Here is a 17,226-nt window from a genome sequence, read left to right as displayed (position 1 = left end):
AAGGAATATTGGCCTGCAATTTTCTTGGTCTGCTAGGGTGGCCACTTGCCTGCTTCCAGGCTGTAGAGTGTGGGCAGAAGTACCTACCGGGCCTGGCTTTTCAATCACTTCCCCTCTGAGATCCTCAGTGCTCTGCCCCTTTCCCCAGGGGGAAGCGATCTCGGAAGTCCTGCTGGATGACACAAGAGTGTGGGCCTTCCTGACGTGAACAGGGGTAGGAGTAGGCATCTATCCTCTTGGGGCCTTTATCCCTTTTAGAGTTTGTTACAGTAACTAGTCTAATAACCAGGATAAGGGCATTCACTACTAACAGCCAAGTGGCTGGGAGCTTGTGCTCTGGCTAGGATGAAGTAACAGGGACTGAATTCAGTCTTTTGCCTGAAACGACTGAACAATTGCACAAAATACACGGAACAGTGGCTCTCAAGATCCTGGACATCAGGCAGGAAGGGCAGCAGAGTGCTCCCTGATCCCAGGCACCCTACGCCTTTTCTGCAACAACTCAGAATAGTTTTAAAAAGCTTCTAAGCATTAATTCCTCCCGAGATGCCCAGGTTTTCTCCACCCCCTTCCTTTGTTCTCAGAGTCCCCTCACTTGTAATGTGGCCCGCCCAGGCACAATCTACCACCCCTGGAGGCCTTTCAAGTCTTTCTTAGCAGATGTGCTCACCCTGTTCCTTCTCGAAGCCCCAAAGCACCTAGGTGGTGCCTCTACTCGACCCCATACCTCAAGCCACTTGAAGGCAGCAATCTGCGTGGCCCCCTCTACCTCCAGGGCGCTGCCCAACTCACCGGGGCAGCCCCCAACATGTCGCTATGCTGAATATTTCTGGTTTAATAAGACAGGGGCACGAATGGCTCTCATACAGAAAAATGGCACAGAGGGAAAGGGTCAGACAAAGTTCAGAGTGTTGGCATGCAGGCGCTCCCCCCCCCCCGCCCCGGGCCAGCGGGGGCGGACCTTCCTGGGGCTCAGCTTTCCTTCCTCTGTCAAATGAAGGAGTGGGCTGGGTGGTCCTAAGGTTCCTGACAGCAGTGACATTTGCACCTGACTGCCAAGCAGGGGCCACCGTCCCCAACCAAGCCCATAATGACAAAGGAGATTCAACGTCAATGCAGATGACACAGGAACCGCCTCAGGCACAGCCAGACACGGTCCCTTACAGGGTAGAAGGGAGAGGGGCCTCCGGTCACCCGGCTTCTGGGGTCTGGGGGTTGGAGTCCCCTCTCGACCAAGGCTCTGACACCCCTGCAGCCTCAGGTCAGCACTAGAGCAGTCGGCCTCCGCTGGGGCGCCGACGTCACGAGACCGCGGCGTGGTTGCCTGAGAAACGTCCACATGCCTCCGCAGGGCGTCCCGGGCCTTGTAGTTCGCAGGCGGCCTCGCCTGGGCCGAAGGCTCGCAGAAGGACTACAACTCCCAGGAGGCAGCGCGGTGGGGCGGGACCTCGGGGCGGGGCCTGGCGGGACTGCTTGGGGCCGACGCGCGGGGTCTCGGCTGCAGGAGCAGGAAGATGGCGCCGCGGCGGTTCGGGTCCGGGCTTCGCGGGCTCCTGGTCCCGCTGCCGATGCTGCTCCTGCTGCTCGTGCCCTGGCCGGCTGCGGGCCACGGCGGCAAGTACTCGCGGGAGAGGAACGAGCCCGAGCGGCCCCCGAAGCGCGAGCCCGGGGGGGAGTTCCGCATGGAGAAGCTGAACCAGCTGTGGGAGAAGGCCCAGCGGGTGAGGCTCTTCCCCGCCCGGTCCCTCCACCGGGGGCCGGGCCGGGGGTGCGATTCCTGCCTTGGTGCGCAGATGCCATGGTCGGGGTTCGGGGTGCTCTGAGAAGACCGGGAGACTCACGTCTCGTGGGGTGAGACCGGGGCGCAGCGTGCGCTGCTGCCTCCCGCCGCCGCATCTCGCCGTGCTGTGCAGTCGCCCGAGTCCTCTTCGGTAGAAGGGCTCGGAAGAGCCGCAGGCGGGACCGGGAAGTCAGGGCTACTTCTGCCCAGCCCTGTGGGCTGGTGGTTTCCTGGGGTGTTGCAAGACCGCGGAGCAGCGGGGCCGGGCGCTGTCCTTGGCGCTGTGGGGGTTGGGCGCGGCCCGGGGGGCGGGGGGAGTCTTAAGGGTGCCTCTGTGGACCGCGCCCGTGTGCGCCGGGCTTCGGTTGGTGTGGGCCCCTCCTCAGCTCAGGGTCACCGTGTCCTGGTATCACAAGGGGACAACCCCAGCAGGCCCATAGGGTGTCGCAGCAGACACTCAAGGACACGATTCTGCGAGCCCCAAGTTCCTGTCAGGGTTTCCGTCCTTACCCGGTGATTAAAATGTGTTGAGATACGTGCCCTGCCAGGTGGGAGGCCCAGAGGCGGGAGGGTGGGGGGAGTTGTGTCTGAAAGCCCAGGTCCCTCCTGCTGGGGCACTATGTCCCTGCGCCCTGGGGCAGGCGCTGGGAGGGTGAGAGGCGGGGCCGCCTCACCTGCATACCAGGACGTGGGCGTCTGGTCTGTCCTTGGAGCACCTTCACTGATCTACCTGGAAGAGCCGGGAAGGTGAGGGTGGGCCGCCCAGAGGTCTGCGTGGGCTCGCGGGTACCCACCTGAGGCACACGCAGTGTTGCTGGGCGCTGGCTGCCCAGCCTCCTTGAATCGTGCTCTGCACCATCCCCGGGCCAGAGCTCAGAGCAGTGGCCGGATCCAGAGGCTCGGCTGGACACTGGTTCCCACGGACTTTTTTTAATCACCTTACTGAGATGTGATGGATATCGTGAAAGCTGTGCGTGTTCAGTGCCCACATCGGGATGAGTGTGAAGCCAGGCGCACACCTGTGGCACCAGCACCCGCAAACGTGCCACAGGAGCCGCTCGCTTCTGCGGGGCGGCTCTGTTCCGCGTGTCTGCACGTCTCCCTGTCGTTGATCCGCTCCTCTGTTTAATATTGGGCAGTTCTGTTTTGCCTTTGACACTGTTAACTAGTTTCTTCATGTGAGGTGTTAACATTTAACTAATGTAAAAAGATTAAAAGAATCCAGAGAGTGAGCGCCAGGTGTTCCCATGGGACCTGGAGCAGAGCTCCGAAGAGTGGGGGCTGGTGGTCCATCCTCAAGCCACAGAGCATTCCTGCTGGCGACCAGCTCCCACGCAAGCTCAGATGCGGGCCATTGGCACATCCTTAGCCACTGTCCACCCCAGGACTCGTCCTTAGGAGGTGACTGGTCTGGGGTCAGTAGCTTTGGGAAACGGCACAGAGCTCTTCACATGCTGAGTCACGGTGTGTCACCGGCAGCAGCCTTCCCCACTTAGCTGCCCCAGGACACGTTTCCCTGAACCCTGGTCTGACTGTCCGGGGCACACTCTGCGATCTGGGTCACACGCGTCTCGGCGAGCCCGCTCTCCCCAGGGCGGCCCGACTCCACGCAGGACGGCCTTGCCTGGGCCCCTAGCCGGGAGCCAGTCGGAGCCAGGAGCTGGAGTCCACCTGGACATGGCATTCTGACCAGCCGCTCTGGGTGAGGACATGCTGGTATGGCTTTAGAAATCAGCCATTGAACTTTAAGAATCCCAAAGCAGGTTTTTCTTATGGGTTCGGTTGTTTTGTGTTTTTGTGGGGTTTTAAAAAATTATTTTAATTAGTTTCGAGTATACAGTATATTGGTTTGACATCTACACAGTTCATAAAACGATCCCCCTAGTTGCTCCCTCCCCGCCCGGCCCTCCCCCTGGCTAATGTATTAATGCTGACTGCATTCCCTCTGCCGCGCTCCCCACCCCCGTGACCATCCATCAGCTACTAATCTGTACTTCTTTAACCCTTCACCCCATTCTCCCAGCCCCCCAAAGCTCCCTCCCCTCTGTCTGACTCCAAATTGTCCACTATATTTGTGAGTCTGTTTTTGGTTAGTTTGTTCTTTTTATTCCTTAGATTCCGGATTTAAGTGAAATCATATAGTGTTTTTCTTTCTCTGTCTGACTTAAATACCTTCTAGGTCCATCAAAGCAATATCTTTTTCTATCCCTTCCTTTTCATATGCAGGGGTCTTGTTTTCTTATCCTTTCAGCCACTCTGTCTTTTGCTTGGAGCACTTAATTCTTTTCCATCTAAGGTACTTATTGATAGGAATGTAGTTGTTACCATTCTTTATTCCTGTTTTTGATACTTTTTTTTTCTTCTTAAAGAAGTCCCTCCAACATTTCCTGTAATACTGGCTTGGTGGTGATAAATTCCTTTAGCTTATTTTTGTCTGGGAAGCTCTTTATCTGTCCTTCAACTCTAAATGATAGCTTTGCTGAATAAATTATCCTCAGTTATAGATCCTGGGTCTTCATCTTATCAAATGTTTTTTGCCAAGCCCTTCTGTCCTGCATAGTTTCTTTTGAGAAATCAGCTGCCAGTCTTATGGGTGTTCCCTTATAAGTAACTATCTGTTTTTCTCTTACTGCTTTTGATATTTTTTTCTTTATTTAACCTTTGGCGTTTTAATTATGATGTGTCTTGGTGTGGGCCTCCTTGGATCCCTGATTTGGAATTCCTTGAGCTTTCTGGGGTTTTATGTCCATTTCCTTCACCAGGTTAGGGAAGTTTTCCACAGTCTTGGCATCTTATTCTTGCTGTTCTGACTGAGTGTCCTTGGCTTTCCCGTCCTCTAGATAAGGCATGTGATCCTCTTCTTTATTCACTTTCTTTATTCGTTTGTGTATTCCATTTGACATACTTCTCATCTCAGGTAATGTGCTCTTCATTTCAGACTGGTTCCCTTTTGTAATTCCACTTCCATTTTTATGTTTTTTATCCTTGTTGAAGTTGTCACTGAATTTATCTACATGTCCCAAAAGTTCACTGGGCATCTTTATAACCAGTGTTTTGAACTCTGCATCTGTTAGATCACTTGACTCCATTACATCTGGATCTCTGTTCTGTTCTCTCGTATGGCTTCTGCTTCTTTGTCTTCCCATTTTGGCTGCCTTTCCGTGTCTGTTTCTATGTACTAAGCAGAGCTCCTCAGTCTCCCGGTCTTCTTAGTGTGGATTTGTGTAGTAGGTGTCCAGTGGCACAGTCCTGAGGGGGGTTCAGCTGCAGGCCAAATTTAGCCCAAGCCTCTGCCCCTCCAGAGTCAGCGGGAGACGACAGGAAGTCAGGAACTACGTGATTTGTTTATAAAGGGCCTCTAGGGTCTGTGATCTTCCTTTCACTTCGCAGGGGACCCTGGATGGCTGAGGTGCCCAGGGCAGCACCCCTTGGTCCGAGGGCCTGTGCACAGCCCGCCCTGCGGCCTCTGGGCCCCTGGCAGCTTCTGTTCCCTTCTGTGTTCCCTTCCCACACTGGCCTGTAACTCTCCCAGGCTCTGGCAGGGATGTGGTCCCCTCCCTGTCCCCGCTCATGGTGCACACACGCACCTCTGGCCGGAGCGCGGCGGGAGCAGACCCCTTCCACAGGACAGCCGGTGGCCTGGGGTCTGGGCAGAGCATCTGCCTGGGGCGGCTCCGGGCACAGAGAGAGCAGACCTGCAGACCGCCTGAGGGCCATCCCCCCACTCTTCCCGCCCCGCCCCGGGTCTGTCACTGTGGCGTCATTCGCGAGCTCCTCGGAGTTGGACGTGCACCGAGCACGTGGACAAAATTGTTTTTCAAGCTGCCAGCTCAGCATGACCAGAAGCCTCATGCGTCGTTTTGGCCAGGGGAGTGGGTGCCAGGCCAGGACTTGGGGGCCGAGCAGGGGAGCGGGCTGACTGGGGGCATGGAGGACAGACCCTGCTCACGGGGGGCGCGAGATGGCGGGCAGAGCTTCCCCGCCAGCGTCCCGGGGAGCCATGAGGAGGGGCTTTTTATTTCTAATTTCGTGTGGAAGTTTCCACAAACCCAGCCTTCTGTCCTGGCGGTCGCCGCTTATCCTTGTCGAGGTTGCTCGATGCAAGGCTGAGCCCTGCATCCATGGCCCTGTGCCCTCCCCGTGTGCCCAGGTGCCCGCGAATGTCCCCAGGGCCCGGGCCGGGAGGGTGGTCCTCCCTCCCGTGCCTGCACACTCAGGCTGCTGACAGCGCGCGGCTCCCTAGGGACCTGGGCTTTCTAGGTCATTCCATGCCGCTGTCTGTTTCAGGCGGGGCCCGTGGTCCCTTCGACGTGCCGGGGGACCGTGTGTGGGATTTCGACTGTCCGGGACCCTGCGCGCATCTCTGGCTTGTCTCCCAGTGTCTCCTGGTCACGCTTTCTCCAGAGTCACTTTCTCGCAGACCGGACCGCGGGTTCGTCCTGAGGCCAGCGGTCACGCGTCCTCTTTTCTGGTCCCACAGCTTCAGCTTTCTCCCGTGGAGCTGTCCGAGCTCCATGCTGACCTGAAGATACAGGAGAGGGATGAGTTCAGCTGGAAGAAGTTGAAGGCCGAAGGCTTAGACGAAGACGGGGAGAAAGAGGCGAAACTCAGACGCAGTCTCGGCGGTATCTTCCTTCTCTCTGCACGTGCGGGGGCGGCCACCAGGCTCCGCGGCCCTGGCTCCTGAGTCTGACCCGGGTTGTGGGCAGGACGAGGTCGCGGGCCCTGGGGCAGCCCAGGCCCTGGCTGACTGGTCAGGGAGCCATCTGAACAACCTTTTTCTAAATCGTTTTTTCGGGTTTGAATTAAGCATGCCGACACGCCGATCTCGGTGACGCAGTGTGATGAGGTGATAGGCGCGTGCACCTGTGTGACCTACACCGACCACAGTGTTCGTGGCTTGGTAGGGGGGCCTCCTGCAGTTTAGGGAGGGGACCCGACTGCTGTTTGCCACCTAGGAAACCCACAAGCTCGCAGACGAGCACTGAGAACGCACACTTCACGCCTCCTTGTGGTCGAAGCCTGCGTGTGGAGTGAGTTCTGAGGCACAGGCAGTGTAGACGGAGACAGAAATGAAGCCTTCACCAGCCGAGAGCAGGCTAGGCATTGCTGAGGGCGGACATGGGCGAGGAGCTGGGGTGGGGCGGGGGTCAAGGTGCCCCCCACAGGGACTGGTTGTGTCCAGAGGTGGGGCTGGCTTGGATGTGGAGGACCCTGCGGTGGCAGGAATAGAGTGCAGGCCCTGGAGGGGACAGTAGAGCCGGATCCTGCAGCCCGGGAGGACCCCCGTCCCGTCAGAGCAGGGAGGGCCGGCACAGGGCTTGTCCCGGAGGGCCACTGCGCCGGAACCCCAAATCTGGCTCCGGAGAGCTGCTCCCAGGGGTGGCAGGTGCCTGGCCCACGATGCTTCAGTGAGGGCCCCATCTATGCAGAGGGCGGGTGCTGTGGCCGGCGCTGCAAGGAGCAGCCCTGGTGGCCGTCCTCGCGTGACCGGCCGAGCTGCCCTCCCCGCCGCCGCCGTTAGCGTTTTGCTGGAGGTGCTGGCGCCCGCGCTTCTCCTGCAGGGTGTCGGCGACCGGGTGCGGAAAAGCCCCCCACACCCATACGCCCCTCCACCCTGAGCCGCTGTCTCCCACACTGGCCAGAGCTGGGTGACAAATTTTGGTTTTGAAAATCTGAAACAGGCCTGTAGAGATGGCCTCACTGACAGACCCCCGTCCCGGCCAGTGGTGCTCGTAGGGGGAGCCTCAGAGCAGCCAGTGTCTGCCTGGTGGGGTCCGCTTGGCCGCTGGACGCGGCGGGAGAGTGAGCCCCCAGTTTGTTCTTCTCCTGTCCTGCTAGGTCCCTAATGGTCACTGCAAACCTGGTGGGCAGAGGGCACCTGCGGGCAGCTCCCACCCACCCCCCGCTCGGGACCCGCCTTGACTGGTACCCCACTTCTCTCCTAGTCATTCTGGCCAAGTATGGTCTGGACGGGAGGAAGGACGCCCGGGCGGTCAGTAGCAATTCTCTGGGTGATGGCATGGAGCAGGACAGCCTGGAGGACCCCCGGCTGGAGAAGCTGTGGCACAAGGTACCCTCACAGCCTTCCACAAACCCCGAAACATGTCCCCTCGCATCGCGAGTGGGGCGCTGCCGGGGCTTCCGCGCGCTGACGTCTCGCAGAGTGCGCCCCTGCCCCGCGTCCACGGGCTTCTGTCTGGGATGTTCCGTGGGGGCCACAATGAGCAGGGGCCCTCGTCCTGGCGTGTGGGGGAGGGCCCCGCCCCCACGCAGGGGGCTTGCTGTGGCCTCCAGGCTGAATTCGGAACCTGCGTTGTTTACCTGTCACTCTGTCATCCCCCAGGGAAAGTGAGTGGGGTGACAAGGGGGCGCAGGGTGCGGTTGGGGGAGCAGGGATCACAGCTGGCGCTCTCCCCCAGGCCAAGACCTCTGGGAAGTTCTCCAGGGCCGAGCTGGACAAGCTGTGGCGGGAGTTTCAGCACCACAGGGAGAAGGTCCGCGAGTACGACGCCATGCTGGGGACGCTGAGCGCAGCCGAAGGTGCCCTGCCCCGTGTCCCCGTGGGGGCGGGTGCCGTGACAGGCAGGGACACGAGTCGGGGCACCGGCTTCAGCGCCGTTGGCTGCCCCTCCCGCAGGGGCGCGCGCAGCTTCCCCGGGGTGACCTCAGTGGCGCACCGGGGCCGCGTGGAGGCGGGAGGGGGGGCGGGTTCCCTCCCGCAAGGCCGCAGTGTGCCCTGGGAAGGGCCGGCCCGCAGCAGCTGTCCCGCCCGCTCCGCAGACGCGCAGGAGAACGCCATCGGCCCGGTGGACGGGGGCGGCGTGCGCGAGGAGGTGCTGCGCGGCCGGCACGCGGAGCTGAAGGACCGGCTGCGCGGCCTGAGCCAGGGCTTCGACCGGCTGCGCAGGGTCAGCCACCAGGGCTACGGCGCCGGCGCCGGTGAGTCGGGCGCCCCGCCCGCCGCGGGCCCTGGGGTGGGGGGGATGCGGGGGGGAGGGGGCCTGGGCCGCGTGTGGAGGCTGCACCCGGCTTGTCTCTGTCCCTTGTCTTCGGAAGTCACACCCAGCTTGCTTTCCAGTCTCTCCCCGTTCCCTCCGTGATGTCAGCCTTCCCTTCGTCCCTCGTCGGGACGGCGGGTCCGACACCAGCACTGCGGGCCCTGTGGCCTCCGCACTGAACGCGCCGGGGAGGGCGCCGTGTGCTTGCGGGGCGCGCTGCCGCGCATGCGCATGGCGGGTGGGGCGTGCGGGCGCGGGTGTCGCGGGGGCTGCCGCGCCCCCCCTGATGTCGCCTGCTCTCCGCCAGAGTTCGAGGAGCCCCGTGTGATTGACCTGTGGGACCTGGCCCAGTCGGCCAACCTCACCGAGGAGGAGCTGGCGTCGCTCCGGGTAAGGGCCGCGGCAGCGCCGGGTGCTGAGCTGCCGTCGCTGGGGCCGGGGCGCCAACGCGCTCTCTGTGTGATCAGAGCGGGTGGCTCATCCCAGCGGCTTCCCCTTGCCCTTTGCGTCCCGCCCGCTGCCGTCCGGTTGGTGGCTGGGGACTGCCGTGCGCTGTGTCCAGGGAATGGAAGTCTGGCCTCGGTTGGGCTGGGCGGAAGGGGCTGGGCGGAAGTGAGTGGGGTGCGGGGCATTGGAAGAGGAGACCCTGCCTGGGCCTGGTGGGGGCGCGTTGGCTGGGAGGTCAGGGGACAGCCGTGGGGTGGAGGCAGCAGGGCGGTCCAGCAGAGGTCCCTGAGGGCGCCCAGCCCCCGTATTTGGATCTGCTCGCGGGGGCCCCGGGCTGGCCCCTGCACTGGGGGCTGGAGGACGTGACAGCTGAGCCCGGGACTGGGGGGGGGGGTGGGCCTTGGGGCGTCTGACCCAGGCGTGCTTTGGGTGGGTGGGAAGGGCGACGGTGGAGCACGGGGGTCAAGGCCAGGGGCTGATCCAGACGGCCAGAGGCCGTGGGGACAGGGGGGGACGGTGCAGGGAGGCTGTGGTCGAAGTCTGAGCCCTGGGCGTCTGGCTGGGCGTGGGGTCGGGTGGGCGGGAGCCCGGTGCCTGGCGGGGCCCCTGGGTCAGGGTCCGGGAGGGTGCACAGAGCGCTCACGTCTCAGGTTCTAGCAGGTGACCTGACACATGACCCCACCGTCTCTGTCTCACCTGTGTGCGAGCATGCTGCTTCGTGGCAGGGGGTGGGGGGCTGCCCTGGACGAGCTGCACGGTGGGAGCTCCGTGTGTGCGGCCTTCAGGTGGGCAGCTGGCCGCTGTCCCTGCGGGGCCCGGTGACGCTGAGAGTGTGTCATTTAAACGTTATTCCAGGAGGAGCTGAAGCACTTTGAAGTCAAAATTGAGAAACATAACCACTACCAGAAGCAGCTGGAAATTTCTCATCAGAAGTTGAAACACGTGGAGCGGTTCGGCGACCACGAGCACGTGAGCCGGAACAAGGAGCGCTACGCCATGCTGGAGGAGAAGACCAAGGAGCTGGGCTACAAGGTGGGCCTGTCTGCTCCCCGGCCTCCTGTCCGAGCCTCAGGCCCCGCCCCTGCAGAGCGGGGCTGCTCGTCCACGCCCTCGGAGCTTGGTGGAGCAGCAGGCCCCAGCCTGCGCCAGCTCCTTCCAGGGCCTTGCGGGGCCCCGCAGGGGGCTGCGGCGGGCTAGGGGCTTCCCGGCCCCTCCCACCCACCGTCTGGGCCTCCTTAGGCCTGGGACCTGGGTGCCGCCACTTGGTGGCCTGGCAAGGGCTGTGGGCACGCCGGGGCAGGCGGGCAGGGCTGCTCTTCCCGCCACCTGAGGTGGCTTTGGCATCCCCCGAGTGCATATGTGGGCAGCGCGTCCTGAGACGTCGCCCGCACACGTGGAGACCACACTTGGCCCCCAGGAAAAGGGGAGCACCCCAAGGCAGCAGCAGGCCCAGGCCACTGCTTTGACTTGTGACTGCCAAGCTGCCCTCCACAGTGCGCTCAGGCTGACTGCAAATCTGGGCGCCGTCCCGGCATTAAAGTGTGAAGGGCCCTCGTCCAGAGAACCTGGTTTATGACGTGACAAGGCGCAGGGCAGCGGGGACGCCAGCCGCAGGCGGGGTCTGAGCACAGGGTCCCCACAGAGGGCGTGGGGCGGGAGAGAGTCTCGTGCCTTCGAACCTCAGGAGGCGTCACCACTGGAACCTGAAGGCCGCGCGCCCCCAGGCATCTGGCGGGGCGGGGTGCCAGGGAGAAGGGTGTCACGTGGGTGAGGCACATGCAGACGAGGCTGAGGGGTGCCCGTGGGGGACCCCGGGAGCAGGGTTCTGTGAGGAGGAGCGAAGGCCGTGGAAAGCGCTGGGCCCAGCTACGGGACCGCCAGCCGGCCCCGCGCGTGCCGACAGGACGCCTCTTGAAAGTGGCGGGGTGGGCGACAGGAGCGGCGCCCCCTGGTCCACGCGGGCTGCCGCGGCGGCTGCGGGGACGGCGTCTGGGGCGCAGGGCTGACGGGCCCGCGCCGTGCGCCGTGTCGCCTCTGCAGGTGAAGAAGCACCTACAGGACCTGTCCAGCCGGATCTCGAGAGCTCGTCACAACGAGCTGTGACGGGGACCCGGGACGTCCCCGAAGACGGGCTGGCTGCCCTGGGTGGCGTCTGCACGCACAGAGCCTCGGGAAGGCGTCACGGGCTCCTCAGTGGGACAGGATGGCTTCAGGAGCCACGGGCGCCTGGCGGGGGTCTGTGGGATCACGCCGCAGCTGGCCCCCCAGGAAAGCTGGTGTACCCGGGGCGGGAATGCTGCCTCCAGCTGCCCCGCAGAGGCGTGCGGCAAGATCTTGTAAAGCTGCCACTGGAAATACTGCGTACAGAGGCCTGTAGAGCAGTCGCAGGATTTGATTCATCTGTGACCTGACACATGACCCCACCGTCTCTGTCTCACTGTGTCTACGCCTCCGCCGTTCGGCCTCGGCTGGCCCAGGGCGACACCAGTCCCGGGTGTGGGGAGCGGCTGTGGGTCACTGCCGACCTTAAGGTGTCCTCGCGGCCCGCCGGCCCGCACCCCCACCCCGTGCCGGAGGCGGAGGGAAAGTCGATGGCTCTGTGGCCGGGCCGAGCGTGGCGGGCGAGTCTCCAGCTGCGTCGCTGGGGGGATCCTCAGTTGTGGACTCGCGTCCTGGCACACGGATGTCACCTGGTCATGAACACGAGTTCCAGTTCTGGGTGGACTCGAGGTTCATTCTTTGTGTTTTAGCGCTGTTTGTCATGTAGACTTTTCTCCGTTCGTCAGCTGGCTTCGGTGTCTTTGCCAGAACTCAGGGGGACGTACTGATGTGGCTCTGTTTCCAGACTGTCCTGTCCCGTTGATCTGTTTGTCTCTCCTGTGCCATTGCCGGCTCCGTGCAGCAGCTTTATAATGGCTCTTGGGATCAGGGCGCGTGCATTTTCCTATCTTTAAAAAGACTTCGAAGTGTCTGCAGACGTTTCTACAGACGTTTTGGAATCAGCTGAATCTTTACGGAAACGCCTCCTAGAATTTTGATGGGGATTGCCTCCGGCACGTGGGTCACTGTGGGGAGAGTCAGCATCTTAACATTGGGTCGTCCAAGCCTCGAAGGCCGCGTGTGGCTCCGCCGAGCCCGCCTCCTGTCCTCTCTCTTGGCGAGGTACTTTCTGTAAGGGCCTCATGTGTTTTCATTGGATTTTTTCCTAGATATCAAGATATTTTGTGGTGTTGTGAACTATATGTTTTTATTTCGTTGTGAATGGTTTGTTGCACGTGGTGCCCTTGCGTCCTGCCCTGCAGCTCACACGTCAGCTCCACATCCTGCGGCGTCCCCCGTCAGTACCACAGGCCCCCCCCGCCCCCCGCCCAGTCGCCGTGCTGTGGCCATGTCGGCCAGTCCACTCTCGGACGGCGGCAGCAGAGTGGATGTCCCTGCCCAACTGCGGTCGTAGTGGGCTTGTGCGCACTTGGCCAGTGCGGGGGATGAGGGCCGGGTTTCCTGTCCAGTGGGCCGGCTTCGTGCCCGTCAAGGTGGTCAGGAAGCTCGCTTCTCGACGCGGTTACTGTGGCCGGTCGCTTGGGTTTTCGCTGGAAGGTGTGTGCGACCTCACGCTCCCGGGTCAGCCCCTTGGGTCACGGCACGGTGCCCCACAGTGTCACCGGACCCCACGTGGCGATACCTGGCCAAGGACCGTGTCCTCCGGAGGGACACTGGCCCACCGTTTTCCTTCCTCGCCACCTGTCTCCCGGTGTGGCAGCGATGGGCCACCCAGGCAGGCCGCGGGAGGCGTCCTCCTCCGCCGTCCGCGGCCGCCGTGGCACCGCGTTGCTCCCCGCTCGGGCACGCGGGGGAGCGGGGGGCCGTCAGGCCTGCAGCGTTCCTCGCGCTGAGGTGTCAGGCCGTTTAGATTTTGGTCCTCGCGTCCTAAAGCCGGGCTCGTCGAGGAATTGCCTCTGCGCTGTCAAAGTGACCGGCGTAAGTCGGCGACGCTGCCCCCTCCTCTCCCCGCGGTCTGTCATCTGTCCCGCCATGGCACTCGTCTTTCCTGACGCTGGTAACTCGGGTTTTCTCTGTTCTCCCTGACTGGGCCAGCTCGGGGCTTATTAGTTTTATAGACGTTTTTTTCCTCGAGAACCAGCTTTGGGGTTCGTTGGTTTTTTCCGTGTAGTTTGTTTCTTTCGCATTGATTTCGCCCACGACCGTTTTTGTGTTTGATCGGTTTGGCTTACAGTCCTCGCTCTGGGCCCTCGTGGTGGACGCTCAGAGCATCGATGAAGAGCGTGGGCGCGTGGGCAGCGGCGGTCCCACCCCCGCTCGGCCCCGCGCGGCTGCCCCAGCTGGCCGAGCCCCCGCCCCCCCGTGCCGGAGCGCCTCCCCCTGCACCAGGGCACGCCCTTGCCCTCAGCCTTGGCCGGCGTCCTCACTGCCGTGGCCCCTCCACGGCACCGGGCCCCATGGGGCCACAGTGGGGCGCAGACGCTTGGCCCCCGTCACGGCCTGCCAAGCACACGTTCCCCAGCCGCCCTCATGTGGTTCCCTTGGCCAGGCCAGCTCACCCCGAGGCGACTCTGCTTCCTGCAGCCCTGGCCCTGCCCATAGGTCTCCAGGCGGGTGTGTCTGCTCACAGGGCAGCGGGCAAGGGCGCACCTGCAGACGGACGTGAGCCCTTCCCGATGCCTCACACGTCCTTGAGCCGTGTGGAGACCCCAGATGCCAGCCGCTCAAGGTCACTGGTCGGACCCAGGGCCCCTGGTTGCCTGTCCCAGTTGCTCAGCCAGTGCGTGCAGCCCACGCAGGGGTGTGGAGTACGAGCCTCCCGCCTGGAGGGACACTGCCCGCTGCAGCCCTAGACTGGGGTGAGCTGGCCGTGCTCCCCCACCCCCACGTGCAGCTTCCCCACAGAGTCCTGCTGCCCTAGGATCCTGTCCCGGGTGGACTTCTGCCCCCAGGGCGAGGGGCTGAGAGACGATGGATGGCAGGTGGATGGGATGGACGGACAGACGGACGGACGGACGGAGGGAGGGGCGGGTCTGAGTGGGCCATGGCTGGAGCAGAGAGGAGCCCCTCTCGCCTCTGAGACCAGGGTGGGAGGACCCGTTTTGGGGCTGCCCTCTGGGGCCCCCGGCCTAGGGGGAGACGGCAGGAAGCCCCGTATCCAGACCCCGTGGTCCGCAGGGCTGGGACCACAGTTCTGCCCCAGCTCACTGAGTCACAGAAATACCACTTGACCGCCCCAAAGCCACAGGCACCATCCACACATGGGAACCCCCGCCCAGATCCCAAGGACGGGCCAGTCCCGGCCCTGGACCCCTCGGCCGTGTCGGGATGACCGAGCGTGTCCGGGGGCCACGGCCACTGCGGCACGAGAAAGGAGGCAGCTCATCTCGTCCTTCAGGAGGATAACGAGCGTGTTACAACAGAAGGTCAGCACCTGTAGACCATTCGCTTGACGAGCGGCTCCCAATAAGGGCTGCGATGAGCGGCGTCGAGGGGCCGCGCTGGCCACCGGCCGGGCGCGACAGGACAGCCCCCTGCCTCGTGCTTTGGCCGGCGGTGCCCGCGAGGGGCGCTGGCTGCGGGGGGCCCGGCCCGCCCGGCCGTGGTCTGGAGACTTGTGCTCTGCTGTCATCGGCTGGGTGGCTGCCAGCTCAGGGAAGGGAGGGCCGTGTATGTCCCAAGGCCGCCTGCAGCTCAGAGGCCGCCGCCTCCCTGAGGTCCACAGGGACTTGTTAAGGCCAAGAGCAGGGCATCTCCCGCCACAGGTTAGCCGAGGAGGGGGGAGGGGGGAGGGTTCAGGGACCCGCCACGCCCACACTGCAGGCTGTGACCCTGGGATGCCTCAGGAGGCCACTTCCCTCAGGCTCGCGTCCCCGCTGCCCGGCCAGGCGGGCTCAGCGCGGGTCCTTCTTCTTGGGCTCCAGCGCGGCCAGCCGCTCCGCCCGGGCCCGTGCGTGCTGAGCCCCCGCCCTGTGGGCCGCTGCTGTGGCCACGAGGTCAATCTGTGCATAGCGGGAGGTTCCAGCCCCTGGAAGCAGCCCCCAGTGAGCCAGCCCAGTGACGGCAGCCCCAAGCCACCCTGCAGAGCCCCGTCCCCCAGCAGAGGCCTCAGCCAGGACAGGGCATCTGGCCTGGGGGCTCCACCCACAGTCCGCTCAGTAGGGCCTCCGAGGGAGCTCTGAGGTCCCGGCCCAGCATTAGGGGGGACAAGGGGGTTGGGGGAGGAGCCCCTGGCCAAGGAAAGTTGCAGCCCCCCGTGGGCCCCAGGGCTGCGGGCTCCCCGTCCTGTCACCCTGGGTGGGGACACACCTTGGACCCCCGCACCGGACTCCCCGAGCTCCAGGCCCAGGTAGTGCAGCTGCTTCCTGGAGGAGGGGCTGGCGGGGATGTTCACGTAGGTGGGCGCCTCGCCGCTCGGCCCTTCCAGCCCTGGCGCTCCTGCAGAGAGGGGGGCTGTGCACTCCCAGGGTGGCCCTGGGCTGAGGCTAGCAAAGAGCCCCCCAGTCTCTGTACCCCCACACGTCCCCCGGCCTCCACCCCTGGGGGACCTGGACCCCTCAGAGCAGCCGTGCCCCCCCTCCCCGCCTGGGACGCCCCTCCACCCTCCTTGAGCCAGGCTCCTGTCTCCCTGTCACCACTGCGCTTCTGGAAAGGGTGTCCCCACCTCTGCCTGCTGGGACGGGCTGACCGCTGCTCAGCTGCCCGTCGGCCCACTGGGGTCCAGTGACCACACTCCTCTGTCTTCAGGCCCCCAGCGCCCTGCCCACCCCCAGCTCCCGATCTCCCTGCCTGCTCCAGGCTTCAGGGGCCGCCGGCCTGGTGGGTCCCCACAGCGCCTCCCTCCCTGAGCACAGGCCCACGTGTCCGGTCACACCTCTGGGATGGCCCCAGGCCCGTCACGTCCTCTCCCCATCCAAGATGCTGGGCCGCCTCGAGCTGCATGCTCCTGCCCTGTCGTCCCCTTTGTCCACTCCCTAGTGCTGTCTGCTGCTGTCCACTGCCACCCACTGCCCTGTCTGTACACACTGGCTGGGCTGTCGCTGCAGCCACCACGGCCGCCGCCTCCCTCGTCCCACGTGTGAGAGCTGGTTCCAGAGCCCGGCCTACCTGCAGGCACAGGGAGCCCAGGGGGTGCGGCCGCCACTCCCTAAACCAGAGAGAGTCCATGTCAGTCTGTCCAGCAGGCTCCCACAAACCAAGGCGCCAACCCCAAGGGCGAGCGACACAGAACGGGGCTGGGCCACCTACAGGGCCACCCAGCCTGGGGCACCAGCTCCCTGCATCCCAGGCCTTCCCGTGGGCCCTGTCGACAACTCGGGCCAGGCCAAACCTGGCCCCCCAGCCCTGTGAGCACTTGGATTGGCTCGCGGCCCTGCCTCCGTCGCCTGCTGCTGGGAGGTGCACCCCAGCCTGGGGCCCCAGGAGACGAGTCGGGGCTCCCGGGCTGCCAAGCAGCCTCTTCCAGGTGCCTGGTCAGCGGTGAGACAGCCAGAGGAGGGGGCCCCAGGGGCCTGAGCGGGGCACTCGGCCACCAGCACGCGGGGAGGGAAGGCTGGTGGCCCGTGACCGCACACGCACCCCCTTGGACGGCGGGCCCTGCCCACCGACCGCCACGGGGCCCGCCTCACCGACAGTGGGCCCTCGAGGGGCCGTGGGCTGGAATGGGCCACAGGAGCCCTACCCACTCGCCAGGCAGGTGAAGCTGTCACCAGACTCAAGACAAGGCACCTGGCACGGACCTGGGCTGACCTTGGGCCTCATGGCCCCAGGAAGCGAGGGGGACCCCTGGCCAGTGTCTGCACTGCCTGCCACGGTCGCCCCCAGCCTGCCACTTGGAAGGAAGGCCCAGGGCCTCCGCCGAGTGCCCCACGCTGCCCGCCCCGCCCAGAGAGGCAGCGAAGCCGGCAGCAGACAGGGGCCCCTCCGGGCATCTCCGGGCAGGAGCGAGGAGGCCTGGACACACTGGGGAAGAGAATGGGTGACAGGAAGGGCTCCCTG

The 17,226-nt window shown here is 63.8% G+C and overlaps 2 protein-coding genes across 3 annotated transcripts; one reads left to right on the top strand and one right to left on the bottom strand.

The window, feature by feature from the left end:
* Positions 1–1,478: 1,478 nt before the first annotated feature.
* Positions 1,479–12,465, top strand: LRPAP1 (LDL receptor related protein associated protein 1). 2 transcript variants are annotated; one of them, XM_036227457.1, is made up of 8 exons: positions 1,479–1,721; positions 6,261–6,405; positions 7,729–7,853; positions 8,203–8,323; positions 8,564–8,725; positions 9,086–9,171; positions 10,084–10,260; positions 11,269–12,465. In XM_036227457.1, exons 1-8 carry the CDS (start codon positions 1,515–1,517, stop codon positions 11,329–11,331), a joined length of 1,086 nt encoding a protein of 361 aa, XP_036083350.1. In that variant the 5' UTR covers positions 1,479–1,514; the 3' UTR covers positions 11,332–12,465. The 2 variants fall into 2 exon arrangements, with proteins under 2 accessions (XP_036083350.1, XP_036083351.1); XM_036227458.1 differs by having other exon boundaries at positions 1,480–1,721; positions 8,564–8,722; positions 9,089–9,171.
* A 1,163-nt stretch (positions 12,466–13,628) lies between these two features.
* Positions 13,629–16,989, bottom strand: LOC118608632 (collagen alpha-1(IV) chain-like). Its single transcript, XM_036227345.1, has 4 exons — positions 16,968–16,989; positions 16,251–16,335; positions 15,538–15,767; positions 13,629–15,256 (listed from the first exon to the last, which is right to left on the bottom strand). The coding sequence occupies exons 1-4, from the start codon at positions 16,987–16,989 to the stop codon at positions 15,123–15,125; spliced, it is 471 nt and encodes a 156-aa protein (XP_036083238.1). The 3' UTR covers positions 13,629–15,122.
* Between the last annotated feature and the right edge of the window lie 237 nt (positions 16,990–17,226).

Source organism: Rousettus aegyptiacus, unplaced genomic scaffold (assembly GCF_014176215.1).
Source record: "Rousettus aegyptiacus isolate mRouAeg1 unplaced genomic scaffold, mRouAeg1.p scaffold_m13_p_10, whole genome shotgun sequence".
In the NCBI taxonomy this organism is placed as follows: Eukaryota; Metazoa; Chordata; class Mammalia; order Chiroptera; family Pteropodidae; genus Rousettus; species Rousettus aegyptiacus.
This window is presented reverse-complemented; position numbering and strand designations above follow the sequence as displayed.